The sequence below is a fragment of the Toxorhynchites rutilus genome, chromosome 2 (genome assembly GCF_029784135.1).
Source record: "Toxorhynchites rutilus septentrionalis strain SRP chromosome 2, ASM2978413v1, whole genome shotgun sequence".
Lineage (NCBI taxonomy): Eukaryota > Metazoa > Arthropoda > Insecta > Diptera > Culicidae > Toxorhynchites > Toxorhynchites rutilus.
Window position 1 is genome coordinate 168,810,025 of NC_073745.1, and position 10,855 is coordinate 168,820,879.

Here is a 10,855-nt window from a genome sequence, read left to right on the forward strand (position 1 = left end):
AAACAGTGTTCTTATACTACAATTAACTACTGCTGTAGAAAATATTACCTTGTACACCGCCTTTGTCCAGAAAATTATTCAACTGGAAAGAAGAATTGCTTGACGCTAGATACTGTATGAATCTCTGTAAAACACCAATAGCTGAAAGCCATTACAAACTTTTTATTTTAACAAAATATACCTCATTTCCGTAAGCTAACACATGGTGCGTCGTAATCAGAGCTTTGTATACGACAACCCAATTAGTGTTCTGCGATCTTTCGACAAGTAAATTTGCTAAGTGAGGGATTGAAACGTTAGGTTCATTGGTGCAGTGAACTAGATCTGGAATTACAACCAAGAGGGTTAAATTATGATTGTGATGTTTGCAGTATTCAAGAAAAGAAATTTTTATTTTTTTCAATTTATAAATGTTGTATGAATCGGAGTTTTTGAAAGCCTTATCTATTTATTGATGATTTATTATATATTTAAAAAAACTAAAGCCCTGGTTGATCTTTATTTTTAGAAATTAACGTCAAATGTATTCTCAACCCCTTAGAGAACAATTTCATTTTCATAAGATCGGACCATCGAGTAATTTAACTTGTGGGTAACCCACACACGGATACATAAAATTAAATGTTGCTACCTTGTAATGAAAAGATATCTTGTCTTGTTCTCAAATAAAACGAACGCTCGTTGATTTCTTTTGGTAAAAGTTGCAAGACGTTATTTATACACTCTGTCCAACTTCTATAAGACCACCCTGGTTCTATTTCGTTGCTACATAAACAGTTAGAATTTCAACAAGATACATTCACACATTGTTGAATGCTTAGAATAAAGTATATTTAATATCAATTTCGTTCAAAAGAGTTTCTTTTGTTTATTTATTGTGCTTAAATGTGATAATTTAAGCTGGCCAGTTTCTATAAGACCACTTCAAAATCTAAGTATTAACAATGAAAAACGATCGGCTGATTTACATTCAATATTTGACAACCTTGCCATTTCGACTGAGAATTCGTGCAGGAATACTATTTATCAAATTCTGCTGAACGGATTTCTGATTTTTTTTCCATGTTTCCGAAATTGCGACCTTGAGCTCTTCAATCGTGGTGTACCGTTTTCCCTCAGTGTAGATTCTGCGTACAAGGATCCCCCTAATATTTTCAACAACCATGCACGAGCCTCCACCAAAATTCCTGGTTGAAAAATACTGTTCCTCCTTACGTTAATTAACTCAGTACCCGTTGAAACCACCAGGACCATCCAAATTGAACTTGTTGTCGTCAGTGAAGATAACCTATACATTGAAGAAAATGCAAAATGTATCATTTTGGAAACATTCTTTGTCACAACATACCATGTCCCACTGTAAGTTCATGTGAGTTTTGGCAAATTTCAGACGTCTTCCGATGTGAGATGGTGTAAAATGAAAAGCTTTAACCGTTCAAGCCCTCTTTATATGAGGGTTTTTTACCTAAACTTGACGAAATGTCACCCGAGTAACATTTGAATTGAAATATTGCTTTATTTGCATAAGCGATTTCGAGGTATTCGAAGCTGTTCTAGCAATTTACCGCTTATCCCGGTCGGTAGAGCTCTTTCCTTCTTACCGTACCCTTGAGGATTCGCAAAATGATTGAGCACTACTTGATGGAATTGTCCAATTCGACGAGTAATTTATCTGATACCATTATTTTCTTGGTGAAATGCAGAGAGTTGTCTTTCTTCTCTCTCCGTGAGCCCCTTTCTCTTTGGCGTTTTCCAGATTTATTGATAAAAACAACTAAAACAAAGGAAAATGTAACTCATCTTATAGAAACTTGACACTTGAAAAATACAAAAACATTCGTTTACGCTCAGCACTTGGACACACACATATGAAAGTCATGCAGTGTATGGTAGTAGTATTGTTTGTTTACAATGACACAAAGCAGCTGGTCTTATAGAAGTTGGACAGAGTGTAGTTCCCTTTACCGTTTGAGGCCCGTATTTCGCTCAGTTCCCACATTGATAACCCGCTACGTCGCGAAACATATAAATTTCATCGATTCTACGTGTTCGTATGAAGATTTATCGTTTTTAAACAAATCACAAAGCTAACCTCAAAATGTCGATTGCAAACAATGCCGTTCAAATTGCTGTAACCGTTGCAGTGAAACTACCGGATTTGTGGAAGAACTATCCCCGATGTGGTTCGCGCAGGCCGAAGCGCAATCCGCCCTAGATAGGATTGTCAGCGACGAAACCAAATTCTACCATATCATTGCAAAGGTGGATTCTTCCATCATTTGCCACATTGCGGATCTGGTAACAAATTAACCAGCTGAAAACAAATACAACGCTGTAAAAGAACGGCTTATTTTCCAATTTTCTTGTACGCCACAACAACTTACTTATTCAACAAAAGGCCCCAATGCTCTGTGCTGTAAACAGAAGTCGTCTCCATTCACTTCGGTCCATAGCTGTTTGTCGCCAGCTACGCAGTCTGTGTAGGATCCGCAAATCGGCTTCCACTTGCTCGTATCATCTTGCCCGCTGTGCACCTCTTCTCGTTCCTATCAGGTCGTTGTCGAGGATCATTTTCACTGGGCTCTCGTCCGACATTCTTACAACGTGCCCAGCCCAACGCAGCCGGCCGATTTTCGAGAATTTCGCAGTATGTGGTTCTCCCAGCAACTGATGCAACTCATAGTTTGTTCGCCTTCTCCACATCCCGTCATCCATCTGCACTCCACCGTAGATGGTGCGTAATACCTTCCGTTCGAACACACTAAGGGTGCGCTGGTCCTCCGCGAGCATAACCCACGTCTCGTGGTCGTAGAGGACTACCGATCTTGTTTTATATATGGCTAACTTTATGATGCGGCGAATTTTACTCGACCGTAGTGTCTTCCGGAATCCAAAATAAGCACGATTTCCTGCCATGATGCGTCTTTGTATCTCTCTGCTGGTGTCATTATCGGCGGTCACCAGTGAGCCTAAGTACACGAACTCGTCTACCACTTCGATTTCGTCATCGCCAATCAGAATTCTTGGTGGGAGGCTAACATTTGTCTCATTGAGCCTCTTCCTCGCATGTATTTTGTCTTCGACGTATTGATGGCAAGTCCAACCCTACTGGCCTCAGTCTTCAATCTGATGCAAGTCTCCATCATCTCAAAGTTTCGTGTAACAATGTCAATGTCGTCTGCGTAAAGCTGGACTGACTTTCGAAAAATCGTACCACTCGTGTCTATCCGCGCTTCTAAAGCGATATTGAACAGCAAACAGGGAAGCCCATCACCTTGCCGTAGCCCTCTCCGAGATTCGAAGGGACTCGAAAGGATCCCCGATACTCGAACTACATACATTACTCGGTCCATCGTCGTCTTGATCAATCGTATCAGTTTTTCCGGAAAACCGTGTTCGTGCATAATTTGTCATAGCTTGTCCCGATCGATTGTATCATAAGCTGATTTGAAGTCGATGAAAAGGTGATGTAAGGTTACCTTTGCAAACGGCGATAGGCGGCGGTAGGTTATCTGGAAGAGTACTTTGTAGGCGGCGCTTTGCATCTTAATCGCACGGTAATTGCAGCAATCCAGCTTGTCACCCTTTTTGTAGATTGGATACACGACCTCTTCCATCAACTCCTTCGATGAGCGCTCATCCTCCCAAATTTTGACGATTACGCCACAACAACGTCTTATGAAATTGCTTAGCACGCAATGGGAGATTTGCAGCCAACTCATTTATTTTCGAAAATGTGTGTCCTCGGTGTGGATGATAATTTGCTCAAAATGCTATTTATTCAGCGCATTCCTGACAAAGTGCGCCCGATTCTAAGCTGATATGATGGAACCATGAATAAATTCGCCAAAATGGCCGATTAAATCGTTGACACTGTAAACATAACTAATTCGCGTGCTGTTGCTGTTGCTTAAGACTCCTGATACTGATCTCAAAGAACAAATTGAAGTTTTGGCCTCCGAGATCCGCCGTTTGAAAGCATCCGAAAGACGAGACCGATCAGTGGCCTCGCTACTCATCTACTTGATACCGATTATCGGTGCTGATCGAACCATTCGAACCAATTTTTGGAAACACAAATGCATGATTTCTATAGGCAAACATACATTTATTCAAGTTTATGTTTTGTTCCACGATCTTTCGCCATCCGGTTAGTTTAGCTAGTGTTCATATTCCAGCCAGACTCCAAAATAAATTGTCGTGTTGTCAAAGAGACATGAAGTTTGACGTTGCTCTGATGGAACACGAAGGCTATCACATTGACTAGTTCTGGCAGGTCCTTTAGTTCGTTGCGAGTTATAAGTGTGGGAAGTTAATCGACTGTTTGATATGTAGAAGCTATCATATATCGAGAAGAAAACTATCATATATCGATCAAAAGATAGAAGGTAAAATCGTAATCTCTGTTACAATAAGCGAAAGAATACTCAATCCATATTATACAAAGAATGCAAACGGCCAACTTTGTTCACAAGCGCTAATTAGATCAGTTTTTCAAGTAAACTATCCCCTTTGCATTCAACTGAAGACACATTTTCAACCAAAAATATAGTATATTTTTGACAGAAAGGAAAAGTGCTTTTCAATCATCATATTGCTGAGAAGGAATTTTTTAAATAATACGAAACAAGCACTAGGACTTCTGTAGGTAAATTTTTGAATTGACCATATATTTATATATATAAAAATGGATTTCTGTCTGTCTGTCTGTCTGGACTCAGAAAATACTGAACCGATCGACATGAAAATTGATATGTAGGGGTTTTTGGGGCCGGGGAAGGTTTTCGTCATAGTTTGAGACACCTCTCTCCCCCCCTAAGAGGGGTCTGCCATACAAATGAAAAACAAATTTCTGCATTACTCTACAATTAATCAAGCAAATGAAACGAAATTTGGCATGTGGAGGTTTTAGGGTGCAAAAAATGTTTTTACGGTGGTTAGACACTCCTCCCCTCTCTCTAAGGGGGGTTGGGGGTGTGTTGGATGCCATACAAATGAATCACAAATTTTTGCATTACACGAGAATTAATCAAGCAAACGAAACCAAATTTGGTATGTGGAGGTTTTAGGATGCATGAATGTTTCTATGGTGGTTCGACACTTCTCCCCCTCTCTTAGGGTAGGCTGTCATACAAATGAAAAACAAATTTCTGCTTAACTCGAAAACTAATCAAGCAAATGGAGCCAAATTTGGTTTGAAGTTTTTAGAGGGCACGAAACGTTTCTATAATGAATAGACACTCCTCCCCCCTCTATAAGGGGAGAAGAGGGGAGGGTTCTGTCTTAATTCTGTCATATTTTCTGTATCAAACATTTATTCCATGTAACGGAAGGAAGGAAGGTCTTGAATTATAAAGACTTTAAACTTTTGCAGTTCATTCGTCTCTAGCCATGTAACGGAGAAACATGTTATTTGAACTGGTTGAAAAATCTTGAACGAGAATTGTGTCTGAAAAGTCTGATATTATAATGATGAGTTTTGGTAGAAGTACTAGGAATTTTTTTAGTAAAAGGTAAATTCAACGGGATCGATTAGAATATCAATCAATGAACAGTTCTGCGATTGGACTCATGAACTTGCGCTTAGTAAGAAAACGTGGATGTTTGAAGGTATTGATATAAAAAAACAAATTTTGGGCGGGACGAAGTTTGTCGGGTCAGCTAGTTAACTATATAATCCACGCATATGTGTAAACGATCGATGCGAAACAGATTAAAATCATATTATGGTTGTTAATGTGAAAATCTTACATGTATGAACTTGTCCTTAGTGAAACATACCTTGCTGCAAACTCCGGTTCAATCTTCTTTCAGACCGGAAAATGTTTCGCTGAAGAAATTTCTTCCGGTTTGCACAGGTAAACCCATATTGTTGAGCTTGAGCACAATCAAAGTAATACTTTTTTTTTGTTTTAGTCCATTTGTTATATTATTCAGCGTATTTTTGAGTGGAACACCTCATTTCTACATTGATAGGGGTGTTTGAACTATGACAAAATTAGTTCACATTGGATGACACATTTATTCACCAAGGAACAAAATCAACAAGAATTATTGTTTCACTTTAGCTACGTTGAAAAGGACAATTTCAAAAGATACGACCAGCAATCGATTGTTGGTGTAGATGTCCGATGAAAGTGATAATACGAGTTCACCCAAAAATGCATGCATAACCACAGACGCATGGGAGAATTTATTGATTGCGATAAAAAAAATTAACTGAGTTCAAATAAATTGAGCAATCCGCCCAAGGACGTACACGCATTAGGCAATGAGAAATTAAACCACAGTTTTTTGCTGAGGCCGCACTAAATACTTACAGTCCAAATGCTTCTTTTTCGGCCCAATCATTTCCTCCGTTGTTGCCTTACAAACCGATTTGGCCAATCCTTGTCCGGCTAAACTGTGCCTTGCAGCAAGTAACCTGTCGTTGATAGTTTGTCCAGCCATTGCAGAATGTCTTCTTTATTCAAATACGTATCGATTGAAATAGGATTACACGTAACGAATATATCCAGAAGGTGCTATCGATACGTGTACGGTTCTCACTTTTCCGGTGCTATCATAGGATTCCAATGTCCGTACTTTTTCATAGACTTTAGAAATTTTCGGTCATATTAATTTTTCCAACAATTTGACACTCACCATCGACTTTTATGCTCGTGATGGAGCTTTTGTAGATAGTTACGAGTGACGTCAAACCAATGTATTGAGCGAGTGTAGATATTTTTAAATGAAGATTGTGTTAGTGGTTGAAATAAATTCAGTTGATGACAATATGTCTATATAGAAGGTGGACCAACTTGCTGAATTTTTTTGTGCATTTGTAAACGAATTGCAATACGTTGTGTATTGACTATAAACAATATTCAAGCAACGTACCATATCGAGTCTTATAAGAAAAATGACATTTTATTACTTATATTTTCATATAAAGTGCTTGAATTGAGGGAGGGGCTGTCCACATACTACGTGGGCTATTTTAGGAGGGGTAAGGGTTACGAAAATATCCATGCTTGTTCACGGTGTACACGTGGACACGTAAAAATAATATTCGCATCATATGATATTTAAAAATAAATATTTTTTTGTATTTCATATAGTTTTTTATCTTTCCGTTCATCCTGAGTTCTTTAAATTCTACAAAAAATGGGTTGAGCTGCATGCTGTTTCTTTCAAACAATTGTCAGTGTGGACACAATAGAGTAGAATTTTTGATTTCTGAAGATGGTTAGATTAAAATTACCACGTAGTAAATCGTATTGACGTATGATGCATGACGCATTAAGTGCGATTCACATACCACATCCACGGCACGTTCACGTCCCGTTACGTCAGTTATTCTAACATACAATTCTTTTGAAAACATGCACATACACCGGCAATGTAACGACCCGTCAGTATACGTTAAATACTTACTTTTTTGCAAGTTGTACTTAAAAAAAATACTTTTTTTTTGCAAGATGTGAAATTTTGAATGAAAAATGTGTCCGATAATGATTCTACCCAGCAAACATTAAATCGCATAACAAGCGTATATATAACATCATATGCCCTAAAATTTGGTTGGCATATAATGCGCCTAGCTGGCATATGCATGCAAAAGTGGAGGCCATATACATACATGGCAAATGCCTACCGAATTTGTTTGGATGAATATGCAACTTTGACCGGCTATAATAGCGATTATGTTGAAATTGAATTGCGATCTAATATGAATATATTCATGAATTGTCAAAGCACCAAATACGACTTTTTCCATACTCATATACGATTTATTACAGACATAGAAAAAAAACAAATGGCGCAAAATATTTTCGTGAAATGTTTATTATAGCCTCACGAATCGCCATTTTTATATATGAGTATTTATGTTTGTAGAAATAATAATTGTTTGATTGACTTGTGTTGGGAGTGGAATATGAATGTTTAAAATGGCACAGATTGATGTTTGGTGAAAACTGCTTCGATGTGGGTTCGAACTCCGGTCGTCCGGATTATCATCCACCAGCTATCTCGCGCGGCTATCTGAAATTTAATTCAACAGCGGTTAAAACTTTCGAATCAGAATTTCATTGACATTTCAATATGATGTAATATGTTCTTTATTAGGATCTAATATGATTTGCTGTTTCATGATTTTCTTCAGCATGCAACACGATTTACTATAGTACTAAATCGATTTAAATTATACGCTTATACGACACACAAACTGCATCAGCGTAATATACGAATATGATGCGGATTAAATATATTTTACGACAATGTACATCATAAAATTGATGTTTATTATACCGAATTGCGACTTAATTTGATAATGGTATATAAAATCGAATTTTTACATTTTATGCGATTTCAAATATACACGATACATACTTTGATTCATATTATATGCGATTATGATTTATTGGGATTTCTTGTAAGACTTGGCACGTGCAAAATTATACGATTTAATGTTTGCTGGGTATATTAGAGATTCTCAAGAAAACTATCTCAAAAAGAACGCGTGCTAAACAAAATAACAACAATTTCGTTTAGAAACTATGAGATTTTTATTTGTTTTTCCAATAGTTTTCAAGTCTATAAATATCTTCGCAAAATAGAAAATCTTCCTTCAAATATCTTAAAAATAGAGACATTTCTTTACATTTGGCATCCCTGATTCGAACGCTAAATTTTGTTTTTGACGTTTTGAGGGATGCGAGTGCGAGTAAAATCAAAAGCTCGCACGCCGCATGACACTAACTGGCATGATGTGTTCACACGGTGTGAGTAGCTGCACTGCAGTAACTGACTAGACCGACTCGTATGCTTACTCGCACCGTCTGAACCCGGCTTAACGGAATAGTGGCTGCCGAAAGTCGGGGGACAGCGTTGGTACGAGCAGTTGGTGATGCAAACACACCAGCTGACCAGACAGCTGATCGACCGATTCCTTACTCGAGTTCCAATTTTATTTATATAGAAATAATTATTTATGATTTTTATTGATTACAATAAATAAAAAAAATTGGTTTTCAAAGAAATTTGAAAGAAATTTTGTTTGACATTTGTTTATCATTGTTATTGTGTAATATGCAAGATGTGTGGACCAAGGCGCCTAGCAGTATATCCTAAGGTGAGGCCGTTTCGTCACTAAGTTGGTTAGGGGAGCGGTATATGAAAACAGTACGGAAGAAAGCAGAAGGGGAATTATTTGCTTGTAGCGTGAAAGAGACAGACTGATCACGAGCGAGCTTCGGCACTAGCGTATTGTGTTTTGTTTACAAACAAAGCACAGTAGACTTCCAATTTGGCTGAAGAGTGGTTTTAGCAAGTTGGCCCACCTTAGGATATACTTCTAGGCGCCTTGGTGTGGACCAAGGCGCCTCTATATATACCAGGTGAAACAATCATATGAAATGCACTTTCAGCCATATCGGAATTGCTGTCGGTATTGTTTACAAACAGCATCAGCACGCTGCCGGCGGCTTTCTACAAACTACTACGACGCTCATTCGAACGATGCCTACTATGTTCGGCTTTCGCGAATTTATGTGAAAAAGAAGGGATGATTTTGTAGAATTTCATTCTCATTCCCACTACAATCACATGTGGAAATGCAAAAATGGCGTATCCTAGCAATAACAAAACAAATAACCCCCGCTCCACAAACCGTAATCCCCTTCTTCATGAAGTGATGATGTTGTTTCACCTGTTATACATTGATATAAGCGCCTTGGTGTGGACCAAGATGTCTGGAATAAAGGTGTGACCGTGTCGTCAATAAGTGCGCGAGGGGAAACGATATAAATATACAGAGGACTGTGGAAAGGGATTTGACTGCAAATAGAGATGTCTAAATTTTTCGTTTATTCAATTGTCGATTAATCGTGGGGTCATTTTTAAATATTCGATTCATTCGAATAATTGTTTTTCAGTATTCGATTAACCGAGCGAATATTTATTTCTGGGAGGCGATCTAGCGTAGTGGTAACATCCATGCCTCTCACGCTAAAGGTCACGAGTTCAATTCTCACTCCCGACATTCTTCCAAAAATGGAAGTAAAAAGTGACGAACCAGCCAAATGAGTTGAAAATCACTATAATACAGATACAAAAAAAAAAAAAATATTTATTTCTTGTAATCAAAAAGAACAGACATATTTGTAATAAAAAAGTATGATGTCATAATTTTAAAAGTTACATTAAATATAATTTTGAAATAAACATAGTGCAGAATAATTGTTTTTGAATGAAATGGTACTTTAGTATATTGATAAATTTACCATTTCATGATTTTTAACTTCATGATTTTTAACAACAACATAAAAAATTTTCTGTTCAAAATTACCTGTTCTTTGAATGTTGAATGAAATAGCTGATTTGTTTAAATATTTCTGTTTGGTCCTTATAGCTACTAGTTCAAAAGAGGTACATTTATAGAATCATTGACCACTAGTATGGTATATTTTCCTCGGCACTCTGAATTTGAATACTACTATTTTAGAACGGGAGCTGAGACCACCTTCTTTAAGTCCGCATTTTACTCCTGCAGACCCTAAATTCTTCTTCCCAGTCTCCTCCAGCACCAGGGAATAATTTTTATGGTTCAACCGTAAATGATTTAGCATATCCGAAGAATTTCGACGAAACACCATGACGGTTAACACTTCTATACTCGCGCATAGGTCTGAGAGTCCAAGAAATCAATAATTCGTTCATTTCTCAGCAAAACATCAACACTACGACATTGCGATTCTCTCTAGCTTCGTCATTCGTTGTTCATCATCGTTTAGCGTATCGTATAAGTTGGTACGAAGGGGACGTATGCCACTTTATCACCACCTTCGGTCTGAGACACCGACGCGCGTAC

At 37.8% G+C, this 10,855-nt stretch overlaps 1 protein-coding gene across 7 annotated transcripts in view; it reads right to left on the reverse strand.

Moving 5' to 3' along the window:
• LOC129771366 (phosphatidylinositol-binding clathrin assembly protein LAP) overlaps window positions 1-6,701 on the reverse strand; it is a 70,450-nt gene extending 63,749 nt beyond the window's left edge. For all 7 annotated transcript variants that reach the window (XM_055774930.1, XM_055774934.1, XM_055774932.1 and 4 more), the window contains exons 1-3: window positions 6,321-6,701; window positions 182-324; window positions 49-124 (exon numbers count right to left, since the gene is read on the reverse strand). In XM_055774930.1, the coding sequence (XP_055630905.1) occupies window positions 49-124; window positions 182-324; window positions 6,321-6,450 (349 nt within the window). In that variant the 5' untranslated portion in view covers window positions 6,451-6,701. The remainder of the gene's footprint in view (window positions 1-48; window positions 125-181; window positions 325-6,320) is intronic.
• Between the last annotated feature and the right edge of the window lie 4,154 nt (window positions 6,702-10,855).